The sequence below is a fragment of the Xiphophorus maculatus genome, chromosome 12, assembly GCF_002775205.1.
Source record: "Xiphophorus maculatus strain JP 163 A chromosome 12, X_maculatus-5.0-male, whole genome shotgun sequence".
NCBI classification, from domain to species: Eukaryota; Metazoa; Chordata; class Actinopteri; order Cyprinodontiformes; family Poeciliidae; genus Xiphophorus; species Xiphophorus maculatus.
In genome coordinates this window covers 15,647,265-15,664,644 of record NC_036454.1, presented here as the reverse complement: position 1 = coordinate 15,664,644, position 17,380 = coordinate 15,647,265, and the positions used below count along the sequence as shown (strand labels likewise).

The 17,380-nt window shown below is 36.6% G+C and overlaps 1 protein-coding gene across 4 annotated transcripts in view; it reads right to left on the bottom strand.

Moving 5' to 3' along the window:
* The window catches only part of ntrk2 (neurotrophic receptor tyrosine kinase 2), a 99,060-nt gene that overhangs the window by 31,387 nt on the left and 50,293 nt on the right, over window positions 1-17,380 (bottom strand). For all 4 annotated transcript variants that reach the window (XM_023343473.1, XM_023343475.1, XM_023343474.1 and 1 more), the window contains one exon: window positions 5,736-5,924. In XM_023343473.1, coding sequence (XP_023199241.1) covers window positions 5,736-5,924 — 189 coding nt within the window. The remainder of the gene's footprint in view (window positions 1-5,735; window positions 5,925-17,380) is intronic.

Genomic DNA, 17,380 nt, shown 5'->3' with positions numbered 1-17,380 from the left:
TAGAAAGAAAAGACAAAGCCACAAACATCAACAGAGAAATGTATTTCTTATCACTTAAGTGTACATAATGTGTACAAAGATTGATGCAATTTTGTGCTTTCTCAGTTTTGGTTGTAAAATAGCCCAAAGTCGCTTCAGAACTGTAGGAAAATTTTTGGTAGCAATTTATTTGACGGGGTGTGCATAAGACTGACATAATACTGTCATAAACATGACTTAACATCTGTCGTGAACATGAAGGAGTCCTCATCAATGTTTATGACTGTTGTCAGGAAGTGTCATTCTGTAAACAATGACACTTTAATGCAAAATTTACACTTTTAATGGACTTTTAATCAAATTTTTAGTGCAACTTTGCATTAACAGTGTCATTATTTACCTAATGACACTTCATGACAACAGCTGTAAACTTTCATGAAGACTCCTTCATGTTCATGACAGTTGTTATGTCAGTCTTATGCACACCCCTTCAATAAAGTGTTAATAAATTTTCCACTGATTGGAAAGAACCAACATCCCCATTATTGCCTAGAAAAGATAGGTTGTGAACTTAGTCCATTAGTAAAAAAGATATAAAACAAAGCTACATACAGTACAGACCAAAAGTTTGGACACACCTTTTAATTCAATGAATTTTCTTTATTTTCATGACTATTGACATTGTAGATTCACACTGAAGGCATCAAAACTATGAATAACACATGTGGAAATATGCACTAAACAAAAAAGTGTAAAACAACTGAAAATACCCCTTAAATTCTAGTTTCTTCAAAGTAGCAACCTTTTGCTGTGATTACTGCTTTGCACACACACTGCATTTTCTTGATGAGCTTCAAGAGGTAGTCACCTGAAATGGTTTTCACTTCATAGGTGTGCCCTGGCAGGTTAATAAGTGGGATTTCTTGCCTTATAAATAGTCATGAAAATAAAGAAAACCCATTGCATTAGAAAGGTGTGTCCAAACTTTTGGTCTGTACTGTATGTTTGGCTACATAAATGTGGATTTTTTAAAAAACAATTTCTTCATCATCCATTGGATTCAAAGCTCCAATCAAGGAATCCACAGTACAATGTTCTCTGTTTTGTACCTAATGAGTTTTTCAGAAACACGATCAGAAGTGTGTTTCTGATCGTGTTTTCCCTATTGTGAAGGAAAAAGCAGATCATGGACGTTTTCAGCAGAATAATACACAACCGGATTCAGTTATGACATTTGGGTATCTACATAATACATCAGAATATCTAAATAATAATAGAATTAATATGTTATGCAATGGCTAAGCACAAATTTTCTAGGTGCAAAACAATATCAAAAGGAAATGGTGATTTCAAACAGGAAAGCGGCTAATTGGTCTGGTTCCAGTCTAAAACAATAACTTCCTGGAATCATGTTAGTATTTATGGTTTATCTTTGGTTTCATCAATAGCTACGGAAAGAGAACCAATTATCTTTTCTACATTCCTACATTCTGCAAGAATGTAGATGTTTCAGAGTGCAAAAAGGTCATGGGCCTTGGGTCATGGGTCACTGGTGTGATTTTTAAAATCTTTTTTCAGTCTTCGTCTCAGGAACTGCGGCAGCAGTCACAAATTAGTTACAATTCTCCATGCAACAGCAGAATACAATGAACCCATGTTCCCTAAAAGACAGCTACCCACTATTTAACCATCTAATTACCTCACCACACCATTTCTTACTGTGGCTGTAAGCATTTGTCCATGAAAGTGCCTTGCACCACTTCTCCTTAATTAACATCTTCAAATAGCAAATAAATTGATGTGTGCAGACCAATGCTTCCTCTGTCTCCTTTATTTTCCTTTGGCTTGAAGCCCTGTTGGCTCTCTCAGCGTTTTTACAGTGGATTCTCTTTTTATTGCACAAGTCATGTGTCAGTGTAATTATTATTATCCATTCATAAAAGAAGGACGTAGAATTAAATGTAATTTCTGTACCTGGCAATTTAAGGTTTTTGCTTTACTGTTATGACAGCAATGACAGCTGCTTGTTAAACCTCTGCTCTGGAACGTATGTGATGTGCAGTTTCACGTAAATGATATCTGGCATTAAAAATGAGTTATTTATTGTATTTACCTTCATTTAATGTTCCTCAATCTGTTCTTAAATTTACTCCTCTTTGCTCAGCAGTTCTCATCAGCATTCAAATTGTTTTAAAAGCAAAGGGAATGAATGTTTCCCAACTACTTTCTCCAACATCTTTAGCATGGACAGCTCTAAATATCTTTATAAACTCCTAAGACATCCAACTTGATCAACATCTTCTAAGCACCTAAAACATTAATTGTAGCCTGTTCGCCGTCTGTCCTTTTCTTTACTCCTGATTGTCTCATCTGTCCAAAATACTTTTTATGGTGACATAAAACAACTTCAGCAGCTTGGAAATAGTGTGTCTCTTTGCTGGAACCAGGCAGTCCAACAGGTCAGATGAAACGATGTTTGACAGATGGTTAGTGAGAAGAAATCCAGCTATGCCAACTCTTCCCTGATATAATTTGCGCTGATCTTCTGTCTCTGGTTTTCCTCTGCATTTTTCTATAAGTGAGCCACCACATGCCCTCTTACTACGAGGCGTAACTAATTGTGACCTACATTTTTTGACGTGTGAGTGCACGAGGAAGTGTGCTTGTAAATGGGTGTTTATGAACACTGTACTCTTCTGTTGACATAGGAATAACATTTTCCAGAAGTACGGTAAACCGTGGTTTAAACAAAATATGAACCTTGAGATTTGACTGGATAATAATGATGGAACAACTGTGTGATTTAATACATGAGTCAGAGAGAGGAACATTGCTCTCTCAATCCAGGGCCAACACTCAAGACCTTGTCTGAGCTTGTCTGATTTGTACAACAACAAAAAACTTTAGATATTCTAGGTATTTCAAGATACACTTTTCATTCATATACTTTATCCTTTTGCTTCTAATGTCTGTTCTGTCATGTGCATTTTTTACAAGCAGTGGTTTGTCATTTGTGACACAAAATCCCCTGATGGGGTTAGTGCTGCTTTGCACCTCATTACTTTTGCATAAGGGAATTTTATTCCCAAATTATACTTTATAGCTTTTCTAATTCACATTTAACTTTATTGACCACAAATAACAGCCTCTGTCTTAAGTTTACATAAAACCTAATGTAAATCACAGTAACGTGAAGAATATTGTACTTTGCATGAACCAGTTTTACACTAGCTACTACACGAAACATATTGCCTGCTGAGCTTATCTCCACATCACCCCACTTTCAAAAGCCTAAATAGCTTTTTAAAAACCCTGTTCTTTAAAATTACTGAATAGTGTTTATGCTGAAACCGTATATAAAGTTTGAAAGATAGAAAAATCATCTACTTCATCGTGAAGATGTCAATAAAATGAGCAGCTTCTTAGCATGGCTTGTGGAGCATAAGTAAGGAAACACTTATTTTTCAGAAAGCTAGTGTACATGGCCAAGAAGAGTCACCTATGTCTTGTTAAAACCAGCAATTCAGTTTTCCCAATTTTATTTTGTATAATTTGTCTTTTATTGATTCATTGGCAGTTTTATAATCTGGGCTGAGCCAAGATTTTTACGCTTGTATAAGTTTCTAATTTAACTGCTAAGTCCAGCAAACTGACTGTACAACACTAACCATCAGTGTTGTACTCTCTTTCAAAAATATACATTTTATAAAAGCAGTGGTTCCCAAAGTGTGGAGCGCAGTGCCATTGCAGGGGCGGGGGGAAGCGCAGGAAGCGGTATGGATGAAAAAAAACAAACAAAAAGAAAACAGTTACACAAAAGTGTTTCACTGTAAAGATGGTTTGTAGTGTGTTTTGTTGCAGCCTGAAATGTGAAATAAACTTCAGTGGAGTTTGAAAACAAAATATGTGCATAGGTTTATGTCTGGTAGAACGATGTGTGTGCCCAGTTGATTTTTTTTCCTTTTTTGGGGAGGATTTTATTGTAATCCATAGGGAGGCCCAGAAAATAACCACTGTATAAAAGGAATATAAACACATCACTTTATTCTGAGCATATGTACCACTTAGTTAATTTAATAGTTTAAACCATGAAGGTTACTTAGAATTAGTTTTCTTTTACTAAATTTTTTAACATTTTATAGTAAAACTGATGTCCGTAAACACAAGACTAGGTTGCTTATTAGTGACTCAAATTGGTTACATCTAATTAAAAATGTTTTTTATTCATTGTTACTAATGATGAATAATGATAATGTCTGTCTTAGTATCTTTCAAAAAAAAAAATAAGGCTTAAAGACCTCTTGAATATGAAAGCATCCTGTAAAATTGAATGTAAAATTTATTTCCTCCACGAAAAAATGACATATTGAAGTAATTTTGACAAGGTTAATAAACACTGGAACGTTCAAATGACAAAAATCTGACCATCTGTAAAAAACTAGATTTTGTTACTCACACCAAGCAGCAATCAAAAAGACCTTCAGCCTTTATTCACGCCATAGTGTCTCTAAACTGCACAGTAAATTAGCTATAAACTGAGTGTATGTAAAGATTAAACCGGTCAATCATTACCACAGCAAATTGTGCCTTCACAAACCTGCACGCTTTACAGTAACGGCTTCCTAATGCATCTATTATGGTTTCCAACAATCATGCCTCCTCTGATGTTACTATTGTTAATGAGGTGTTCACTTCTGAAGAAAACTGCACAGCTGAACACATCTAACGTTTCCCGTGATTAAGCATGGATCCATCATCTCTGCACAGTAATTGTTGCTTCTCTGCTGCCAGGAACAGATCTCTGCAATCATTTAAGTAGCAACGCATACCCACTACTGAAGAGACAAGCTGGTTAAAGCCATGATTAAAGAGCAACCAAGAGCCACTTTGACAAACTGTCTCCATCAAAGCCAATTGTACCTGTCTCTAAAGGCTCCATTGCCAAATAATCGCTCAGATACAGGCTGTATTTAAATCATATTGCTTGAATGTGACTCAAAGAGGGACACAGAGCAATGATTGTAATGACTGCGATATTTTTCAAAAATACAAAGAAAAGGACCTACACAGACACCACAGTATGCTATTGATTAGCATTGATACAGAGAGCTATCATTCTTGTCTTTCAGATGTAAATCCTAGCAAGCTGTTCAGTTATATAGCGGGACCAAAGAGGTCAACCCGGAGTCTCTCATTAGTATACCTTCTAACATACCTATCCTCCAAAAAAAGCACACGCACACCCCCACACACAGACAAATGCAAATCTATTATTTATTGCTACACAAGGCCAAACCCTGAAGAGGCTTTTATTACTCGCCAATAATCATAATGTCATATTGATGGAGCAGGTCAATATTCCTGCGTGTTCTCTGTTTGTTTGTCTGTTGCTTTGTTCCTTCTGTTCTCCTTGAGTTTTTCTTTCCTTCTTCATTTCATTGTATTTTAATCTCCTTTTCTTTTCTCCTTCTCTTTCTTTATTCCATTGCTATTTATGATGTAAACATTTTTGTTCTACTGATTTGAAAAGATTTCCTTGTGGTAACTTCTTCAGCTCTTCTAAGCTGCATTAATAGATTCTGAGCTGGTGGTGCATGTTTGTCCACCAGACAAAGTTTCTGTACATTTTGCAAATACCAACTCAAAGGTCAGTGTCTGGCAGAACCAAAGTGTTTACATGGCCGCCAATGTATCCCATATCTATACTTACTAATTGGTTCCAACTTCAGTAGTTGTGCATGTGTAGGTTTACTTACAAGTGTCAGTCTTCAGCAGGCTGTTGGTGCTCCTAAAATACTGAGGGTTTTCTATCACAGGGATCTTGGTCATGCCAATGATGACAGCATCAGGACCCATTTCTGAGGAAGAGGGAGTGTTGCTGCCATTGGAGACATGATGAAGAGGAGAAGCTGAGTCGTCATCATTGCTGATCACTGAAGACGGTCCTGAGGAAGCAAAAATAAATCACACTGTCAGACTGAAGAATGAAATCACCTCATAGTATTAGAGCTGCGTTGGGTTGGGGGGGTTGGAGGCTTTGCTACTCACACAGATTGAGGTCCACAACTAAAGATTGATACTAAAAATTAAGCATTTCCTGAAACATCCATCCATCCATCCATCCATCCATCATGGGAGCAGCAGGTAGCGTTTTGCAAATATCTATTCTTTTTTAACCACTATCACATTGTTGCAAAAAACAAACAAAAAAAAACAAACAAATATTTCTAATAGATTTACAGAACATGTTTTACATTCAGGAGGTTTGATGTATGCTATGTAAACTTCTAAAATCTCCAACCTGCTTCCTGACTGTTCAAATCAGTCGTAAATGTTTCTCTGATTTTGAATGCAGTTATGGCTCACGTCAATCCTGTTTTTTCAGGTTCTGTTCATAATTTGAGTTGGAAATATTGGTATCCTCCCTAACAATTCATTGTACAACTTAATAAAAAATATATCGTTTTACATCTTGGATGAAACAATGCGGCCACTCCTCTTTGCACAACCTCACAAGATTCTTCAGATTGCCCGGCTCTCTCTTCTCCACAGCTCACCTGTGACAACCAAGTTACAACCCATTTTCCCTTTGCTGGTCGAGTAAACCTTTTTTTTAACTCTTGACATTTCAAAGTGATCTTCATCTTATTCACTCTAACATGGTTCTCTGGACAATTAGAAGAGAAACATGCCAATGACGTTACAAACCTTTATGTGTACTCAAAAGTGGCCATGAAGTGCTTGTCCACATATTCAGCATTTGTTTTAGTGTTTGTTGAAAAAAGCTCAAACTTAGCCTCATGTGACCCAAGCACACAGTCCCATTTAAAGTCTCAGTAGAGGTTTGCAATATGATATTGTTTACCTTTGTATTTCTCACATAACTCCTAACAAACAGTTTGCATAAATGTGGTTTAATTGTTGTTATGGAGGCAGAATAATCTCGAAGAGGTTCTCTATGTGTGCTTGAAAAAAATCTTCTTCACCATCCAGCTTCCTGTGTGTGACGGCAAAATAAATAATGTCCTTGTTCAGCCTAGTGGCCAGTGCCTAAAACAAGAAGTTCTTAGAAAGTATGGTCAACTTAAAAAAGTGAAACACAATGTAAGACAATGCTGAGGTACGTGTACACTCGCCCACTTATTAAATGCACAAATGTGCTCATATGAAAATGTAGTTTTTTTCTTTTTTTTTTTGTTCAAAATACTACTTCACCTTAAGGTTTTTTATACACCTTCTTTAGCAGTGTTTATAATAAATGGTTAATATGAAGCAAAGCTGAGCAAATACTTAAGTATTTCATTATCAGCTGTTACATTTAAACCTACAAAAATGTAGACTCTGAAACATCGATGTTAAAGTCAAAGAAAGGCAGCAGACAGTTTTAAAAAAAAGGAAATTATCCCATTGCAAATATGGGCAAAAAAGACCTTTCACTGTAAATGAAAATGAATGCATCTACTTATGCAAATTGTTTTGAAAAAATGCTAAAGGAAAACATTAGGTGACGAAGAAAATATGAAAGGTGGGATGGCACCAAAGCCCAAACCTTTTAAAGAAAAAGGGTTTGTTTTGGCAGCACAACTGAGGCTGATATTAGCTTTTAATTAAGGAAATGAATACAGTGTCTGAAGATTGTCAGCAACTATAAACCCTTGTGACACCACTGCTAATTTTCTGAAAATATAAGAGCCGGAATAAGCAAACTCAAACCCTTTATTGCAAACAGACTGCATCAGTAAAGTGTAGTTACAATTTGCAGATGCATCTATTCTCAATTTTGGGCTTGTTTCCACCACCTTTAACTCCTTGAAAGTCACTTAAAAATGTGCTATCTGATTGTGCAGTTTTGTTCACTGAAACAATACAAGTTACACTAATGTGTTTGTGCATCAGTTTTACACATGCAATAAAATGTGGATCTACAGTGAAAATCCCCCAATGCCCTCCAGTAAAACAATGAAGCGGCTGCTCATATGGTAAGAGGAGAAATGTATCTGTAAGAGTTCAGAACGCTAATGAAAATTTGTGATTTTCATTGTGTTAATTATCCACAGTTTAAATAGAACTGTAACACCTCCTACAACTTTCAATCCTTTGTTTATTTATTTTAAAAACCATATAGAGATTCCACAGGCACCTTTTAGTGGCATCACTAATGATTGATGTAAAACGAGAATTAGTGATCTTTAACTTTCTTGTGTAAAGCTGTGTAAATACATTATCTAAACACTGCTTTTCAGTGTCTGTCTCTACAGTAAACCAATAAAAATGAGTGAGTGAGTCTGCGTCATGCTTCCAGCTCTGTACTGTTGTCCAAGTCTTGTGAGCAGAGAGTGGGGAGACGGTCCAAATGGTCTTAAAAATTTTGCAACTCACTGTATAATGAAAAATACACACAAACATAATGGAAGTGAGCTCAGTGCCGTAGACGTCTACTAGATAGAGAACCTCAACCAGAAGAACAGAAAAAGTGTCCAATGACTTCAGATCTATTTCCCAGAACATGAAGCACAGTAGATGTTTTCCCTCTCATGTGTAGTTGGCTCCGCTGTATCATAATAATACTTCACATTGTTCATTTCCTCTGTCCCTGGCCTCATATCAGGCTCTAGTGCTGTTGACAGGGCTGGATTGAGAGAGTGGAGCTGAGAGATTGTGTTTGTGTGTGAATCTATAGCACCCTGTGTGTTTGTGCGTGCATGGGGGCGTGTGTGTGTGTGTGTGTGTGTGTGTGTGTGTGTGTGTTGGTGAATCATGAGGGGAGAGACGAGGCCTTGAGAGAGAGAGAGAGAGAGAGAGAGAGAGAGAGAAAGAATGAAAGCAACAGCACAATAGTTTGTTTTTCTGTGTAGGGAGGTTTCAAGCATGTGTGTGCTGTTAAAGTGTGTGTTGGCTGTGAAGTCTGGCACCATCACTTGAGTCCAACACCAAAATTTGTAATTTAATCTCCTATTTGCTTGTGTTATTTAAAAGTACTGTTAAACAGATAATTATGGGGCATCATGTCTTTGACAAAAATACAAAAATGGTTGGAAAACATTTCCTGCACATCCAAAGCATCCATGTCTTTTTATACATGGAAGAAAACTAAAGTAATAAAATCAACAATATTAAAATGCACAGCAATTTTATTGCAGCATGACTTAGCAATGTTAAACCATTTTCATGTCCAATGCACTATTTCACATTGACATAAATTAGCATACTAGACAAAAATGGTTCTGAGGAAACGATTGTCATGAGGTGTTGATCAACCAATCAAAGACAAACTTGGGTTAAAGTTTGAGCCACTTCTGGTTAGGTAGCCAGTAAAAAACACTTTTCAAAGTAAGAACTCTTAAACTAGCTCATTACGGTCAGAATTTGTTTTCAAAAGGTCAAAAACAAAAAGGAAGCCTGGAGAAGAGCAGTTTTTGTAGGTGAAAGGTCAAATCTGAGGCGTTTGAAATGTTAGGTTGTCTAATAGCCTCAGAGACGTAGCATAAACAAAATCGGTAGATGGCCCAGAGAGTCTATGTTATCACAAATATGTTTTAAGAGATTATCCATCTTAACCAGAAACAAAAATGCTTTTTCATTTTTCTGGAGAAAGATACCTGTCTGTAAAAGCTTTGAACAACTTTAATATGATTTGTGGAAATTCTCAAAAGCTAAACAGATTTTATATTTTTATAGGAAGAAGCCAGAATGTTTAATTTACAACAGATATGATGAAGAGTAGTTTCACTAGAATATTAGTTTCCCAAGCGCCATTAAAACAACAAAATGTGAAAAATTCAATTTGTCACAGTTCCTCAAATTTTCTCACTGGGGAACTTTAATAACTCTAATCCATCTCAACATAAGGAAGAAAACAACATGATGGAGACAGGAGTGCAGGTTATTGTCTGTCAGCTTGTGCGTGTGTTTGTGCTGGGAGGGGCTGCAGATCATTACCACAGAGAGGTCCCAGGGTCAGATCGTTATAAATACCGTTAAGCTCAGAGCTGACAGGAGTCTGTGTGCATCTGGAGACAGAGAGAGGTGGCCCAGCCTCCTCTGGGAGTTACGGTGTAAAAGGGGGATGAAAAGATGTGAAGAAGAGAAGCAGGGAGGGATGGTAAGCAGACACAAAGGCATAAGAGGGGTCAGGTCATGACCCTACACCGTTAATAGACATGGAACTGGTGTTTAAACTGGTGGAGAATGGAGGCCTGCACAGCTGTCAATAAACTATGATGTCTAGTGTTCAAAATGCAGGTCACTGCTCAGATGTGGGTGGCAGGGAAATGAGCTCTGGAGCTGCCAGAGGCTTTATGTCATTGTTTTCAGATCAGCAAGTGTAGTAAAAACAGGTAAAAGCTCTGCTTTGTAGAATGACTGATGTATAGTCAAAGGGATGCTTGAGAGATTGTGGTTTTAAAAAGTGATCCTTCAACCTCTACCAATAATAACACTTGAAAACAGTGGTGAAACATCATTAAGAGCCTTTGCCCTTCTAAAAGGGACCACAAAAAGTCCCATTCAAAGATTAATCTGGTGGTAGACAGGGCAGATCCATGAGCAAACAGATGGGGCCTCAGTAACACTTGGTTGGTTTAAACCTGAGTTTGACTGCAGATAGCCTTCTGTGAAAGAAGACAAAGGATATATAGATGCTGAAGATTGAATCTCTATAAATGCTTTCACCTGCTAGTCAGATATCAATTTGCACATCAATGTCACAAAGATGTTGGTCAGTTTAAAGATATTTTTTCATCCTCACAATGAAGAAAGGGGGTGCACACAACATTTTTATATACATTTTCATTTCAACAAGGGAATAGCGTGATGTGGGATGCTAACTTGTGAAAGCAGCTTTACAGATTCATGTAAAATTTGTATTTCTAAAAATCCCCACATAACTGGGCATATTGTGGAAACTCATATTGTGAGCCACACAGACTCAGCGCATAATGTCTGCGTAGTTCAGTATTCATACTCGAGCGTACCAATTGCCTAAAATTCTCTCATGACAAACTCCTTCATTTCCTACAATCCTAATGGGTGCTAGCAAGTTTGATGAGGTAATTGGGTGCATAGCCCTGTTTTGTTCTCCATCAGGGAATCCTCAACACACCTGTCAGCACGTGACACTAAGTGGAAGTCACGCTGCGCTGTCTTGAGACTGGGTGTGCTGAATCTTAACTTTATCAGCTCGGTGTTACATGTACAACAATTCGATGCAAATATTGTTTTCCACCAAGCAGTTTACTGTGCAACACTTAGTACGTGCACAGTACATGGTCATAAAAAATTATATTTGCAGACGTTCGCTTCGAGTCTGCCTCAAGAACGCAGGGACATCAGTGGAGTGAATTTCCACCACACCTGATCTGTCTTCACCTGTTTGCACTCAGTCAGGTAGCGCTACAATTTATTTATATGGTATCTTTAAGTGAAAAGGTGCCTTTATGTTATGTACAGCAGGGACACAAAGGGGTACAAACAGGGATTTTGGAGACAGTAGATTGATTTTCTTGACACTGAATATCTTGTTAGAGATTTTTTTTGTCATTGTTTTGATTTAACTAAATATTAAATTCAGGGTCTCTAAGGAATCTCAATCATAGCTTACAAGACATATATTCATATTTTTATGTTTGGTGTTTAGAGTCTCAAATATGATTGACAGAAAGAGAGGAAAAAGAAACATCCCTTATACACATTATAGTCTGAATTACTGCCAAAAAGAAACTGTCCTCAAAACACAGACATTTCTATTGCAGTTTCTGTCATGTTTTATGTTACTTTTTTCTTTAAAAACCAACAATGACTAGAGTTGTGTTTAACTGATTGAATCAATTAAACATGAGATGGTGGTTGGAGCTCTTAGGCTATATACAGCGCACTCTCTCCTATGGTAATATTATGCTTCCAGAGTTGTTGAATCTAATTTGTCTTCTCATTTACATTTTCATAGTAGTACAAAGCTGTTCAAACAATCTCAAGAGTTTTACGCCTCGTGGAAGAGTGGGGTAGAGTGGAACTCAGGAGCTCACTTTGCCCATCAAAACCAGTATCAATATAAACACAAACTGAAAGCAAAGGAAAATCATGTTTGGTTGATTTATTTTTCTTTGTTGTCACAGTTTTCTTTGCAATGGATTTCAAGCTGCTGGAAACTGGGTTTGATTAACCTTAAACATTTGCAGGAAAATATTTTTCTGTTAGTGGAGCTGTGGAGTTGAGTGTGTGACTTATCAAATCCTTTCTGCAATGCCAAACAGCTTCTTCTGCAATATAGTTTGTTCAGTATTTGTTCCTTAGATTGACTGAAGTTTGGAGTCAACAAATATTGGGAATTTAACAGTTTGTTCATTTAAGAGAAAACAATAGTTGTGGGTGGGAGAACCATTTAAAAGCACAACAATCTGGCACCTCCTGTTAATATTGGTCACCAGCTTGAACTCACATTTTTGTGGGATGGCATCTCATTCTTGATCCAGCAACCAGAGAGGCTTTTAAAAAAAATAATTAAATGCTATTTATAGAAAAATTAACAGACTTCCAGTAGCATGAAGTTTGTTATCAAGAAACTTTTGAAACAAACATAAATTTCCTTTCTAATAGTAGCTTACAAATAGAACAGTAATGATTTATTGATAGTATAAGGTTATGTTTTGACTTGATTTGACGCAGCTACCTTGACGGCTTCAGAAAACGAAACTTAAAAAGATTAAAAAGGGGTTAGTCGGGTTTTTCCACCGTGTTTTAATTGTTCGTGTGGTTTTCTCCTAGACCAGTTTCATGTCTGGTTAAACATCTGTTTCTGTCAAATAAACAACAGGTGCTCTTCAATCCAATCATTTGCGGCTTTTGAAGTATGGTGCTGTTAAATTAAAGATGTTTCCTGGGGTGCAGATACTTAGTTAAACTGACCAGATGTGGTCTGTGGTAATAAGGTCGCTGTCAACAAACCAAGGCTGAGAGACAAAACACAAAATTAAACACCAAAAAGTCCAGTTTTGAAAGAGCTGGTATGAAAATTATGAGACATTTTAAAGCATATGAACAAAAAGCAGGATGAGCATTAGTCTGTTTAGACAGGGTAAAGGGAAGCCGGGAATTAAATCACCTATTCAGCCAAAACGCAACCCTGAAGCATTCTGCAGGAATTCAGAGTTATTGCATTAGCTACAGGAGAAATGGGTTTGACAGAGCAGAAAGAGCTGCTGCACACTGTTATACAATTCTAAATATGACAGTGTGGACTGTCATACTAAGTAGATTTTTTACATTGCTACTGTGGCACAGCTTGGTTGAGTGTGCCCTGGGGTTCAGGTCTTACGTGAAGCTGAAGTTTTATGGCAGGAACCCACGCTGGAGTCGAGATAAAATGATGATGGTCAGGGATTGCATTGATCTCTCTTTGTGTCTTTGGGTACACTCCAGACAAACAGAAGCCATATACCTCTGTGTGTTGCCCGGGGCGATAAATATAAGGAGGATATTATAAGAGTTAAGCTACCTGAGCTTGTCAGTCTATCTGTTAACACAATTTGGTTGCCACAAGCTCAGAATACAAATTGTAAAAAGATGAGAAAATATTTCATGATTTGAGACTTTTTATAATCCTTGACAGCAGAAAACCGGCTAAAATATGGTTTTCAGGTATTCCTTTCTGATAACCTAGATTTCAGGTTCATTTGGGGAAATAAAAACCGACTGAACAGGAAGTTGTTCATCTTTTAAAACCATCTGTACCAAGACCATTAGGCATATTTGTAGTCTTAATCTTGACAGTCTAAGGGCCAGGAGAGCTTTTCTGTAACCAGATAAAGAGTTCATAAGATCAGAATGAATTATAACAAATGTAAAAGCCAACAAGATATTTTTTTCCTTCAGAGTTTCTCTGTAACAAATGTTTAATCCCAGCAGGCAGAAGTCAGCACAGCCGTCACTTAATAGTTCAGGGCCGGGATTGGCGTGCTGACACAGTTGACCCTCAAGGCCTTTGTTCGCAATCTGTGTGTGCAAACCAACACACGCTCATGCACGACTAGTAACATGAACCCCACGGTCTCTTTACTGTGCTGTCACCCTGCGGAGCACAGGAAGTAATCAATTGATCCAGGAGGAAGAGGAATGGAGGGATGGAGCGGAGACAGACGGGAGAGGAGAGCATGCAAGGAAGTTTAATGAGTGAGGTAAGAGGAGCTGCAGACTGACCACAGAGTGTTTGGTTAAAGACATAAAAATACACAGGAGCAAACGACTCTGTGTAGTGTCTGCCTTCTCTGCTGTATAAAATGATGCATTAATGTACACGGACAGTGCTTTGCTTTCAAAGCACAGGCGTTATTCCTTTTATGTACTATGTATTTTATGCTTATTTGTTCATATTTTCACGATTCCAATGTACCTGAAAAATCAGCTTTTCTTTAACTTGCTTAACAGATTTAATGCTAATGATGGAGTCCTACACTACTTTGGGGGAATTAAATTTTAGCAATTAAAGATGTTTGCATTTTGATCTAGATACTTTGCTAATTGCAATATTCAATAATAGTTCAATTCTAGCAATGTAAACCATAGTTTGGTAACAATTTCTACCCAGACATTGTTATTAAAATTTGACTGGAGATGTCAGCAGTTATTCACATTTTGTTCAGTGTTTATATAAGTTTTCACTGATTGTGAAGTGTAGAAATACATCAACTCAATAAAAGAAAAGAGCAATATTTGCAGCACTATCATTTGTAGGAAATACTTTTCAGCAGCAGGAACTGGAAGTGTAATTACCTTTAATGGCAAACACAGATGTTAAAACATATTCATGTCTCTGAAAGGAAGCCTTCTTCTCAATGTCTCAGCATCTCAAGCTGTGAACAATTCATCATTTCAAAAAATCTGAAGCATAGCCACCAAGGAAACAAGGGAGTGGCTTTGGAAAAAAGCCTCAAGTCCAAAGTCTGGACTGATATGCATGAAGTGGAGAACTCCTTCTTCAGTTTGGGTGTGTTTAAATATTTATGCCAACAAAATCAAATAAATTTCACCAAAAAAAAAAAAGACATGTCAAACTTGCACATCTTTCACAGAAAACCAAAAGCCATCAATGTTGCTAAAGAAGTTCAAAGCAAATAGTGAGGTGTTTGAATATTTATGCAAATCAAATATTTCAGTTTTTCCATTTCAAACTTGCTTACTCCACTCCAGGAACCAGCTTGTTTTTTTTTAATGAAAGTAGAGAGCAGGGGGAAATAAACCAAATTCAATTTAAATGAGTCTGGAACATAAGAAAATAGAAAAAAGCTGATATAGTTTTAAAACGTCCCTTTAGGTTTTGGAGAAAATACAAGATTTTATAGAGCCAGTAGAAATAAATAAAAAACAGCTTTCTGCAGGAGGGGAAATTAGAATGAAATAGCAGGTAAAATGCTGCCAAAACTTTTCTTCACACAGCAGTTGGGTTAAATGTTCATTTAACAGCAACAAATCCCACTTCCTTGTTTTGTCTAACACAGAGGCCTATCGCATTTCCCTTTTTGTCTTTTTCTTTATCCAACCGCCCAGTAAAAATAGACATTTCTTCTCTCCCCGTCTCACATTGTGTATCTTCCTTCTCACATCCATGTGTGTCTACCATCTTCTTTGCTTTCGTTATCCTCTTCTTTGCTTCCCACATCCTCCTCTCTTCATCTCTTTCTTCCTCTGAGCCCCCATAGTCAGTCCTTTTCTATTTATAATACTCAACCCACATTCACCTTCTCATATGACACACTGCAAGACCAGTTCCTCTAACTCAAAGCAGCCAGTGGTGGTCAGAGATGTGAAAATGAATAAAAGCGGATGAGGGTGTTAGAAAAACAAATACATATATATATATATATATATATATATATATATATATATATATATATATATATATATATATATATATATATATATATATATATATATATATATACATATATATATATATTAGATTGAGGAGAATCGCTGTGTAATACTGTGGAGGTGTAGAGGATAAAGTGCTGCCAAAGATACTAAGTAGAGGGAAAAACCACTTAATACTTTTATATAGTAATGCCATCAAGTTCAACTGCCTGGCATTATAACACATTGACGAAAAAATTAAGAAATTAAACATTGTTCCTTTTACAGACATTTTCTTTAATTATAATATTCTATTATAAAAATAATTATTACAAAAGAAAAAGAAACTTTGTAATACTAAACTGACTGAAGACGTAAAATAAACTAACCTTCAATATTCTATTTGGCACTGAACATTTAATGTCCGTTCAAAATTATCAACCACAAGAGGCTGTTGCAAAGACTTTAACGTAGAACAATTTTAGTACTAACTAACTAACTAACTGACTGACTAGATGATGGAATGGAGATGATGAGCTGGTTTTTAGGTATGTTTTGTCAAACAACAAATATACAAGTAGAATTGTTGTTGGGATTCCTCAAGGTTGTGTGTGTGAATTAGTCCTCTTTTGTGCTTTAGAACACAAATTCAGATTCACAGAAAAATGTACTTACATTGATCAGGGTCTACATATGTGTTGGTGAAATGAATGGTGCTCTCAGAGTGTCATATATTATAATACGTCACCTTATAAACCTTCTTTTAAGGTGATATAATATAAAAACTGTAGTTAGTTTCTCTGCATGACAGTTGATTTGTGCCAGCTTAGCTATAGTCATTTTTCACCCAGATATTCTTTCTGGACTTTGAGGTATTTTTTAAACATTTTAGATTTAGATGGTTTATTTGTACAATAATCACCAAATTAGACTCATTTGCTGTTCAAAAAAAATTTACATGCATTTGTTACTCAAGGGTTTTTAGTTTATTGATGATCTGAAAAGCCTTCAACAGATTCAAGGGAACTTGCAAGAGAGTCAACATATTTAACAGATTGTTTCCATTACTCCCTTAATAGCCACAAAATCATTTAATTGTGCCAATTAGACAGAAAACTCAAAATCTCTACAATCTATCAGATTCCAAAGAATGATTATTTCAACTAATCTAATGTGTTGCTTCACTCATTAGATTTATGATTCCTGAAGTTTATACAACCAACCTACAGATAGAGCCTTCGGGTATTCAACCGATGTCTCTCTTTCTGGACGAAGACACTTAGACTGCATTTATTTCAGGAAAACATTTAGTTAATAGACAAGGCTTGAGTAATCTATGAGCGATCCATCTAGTTAATGGTTCTCAACCTAAGTGGTCTTGGAATCCCCCATATGCTGACCACATCGCCTCACTCTGCTGTCTTCACTCTCTATGTACATTAATGGGTTTACTTTTGTGTCTTTCGTCTTTCCTGCAGGTATAGGTATTTCCTGATATGCTTGGCTTGATCTCGTGGGTTTGTTTGTTTGTGCCTTTTTTTGTCCTTGCAACCCCCAG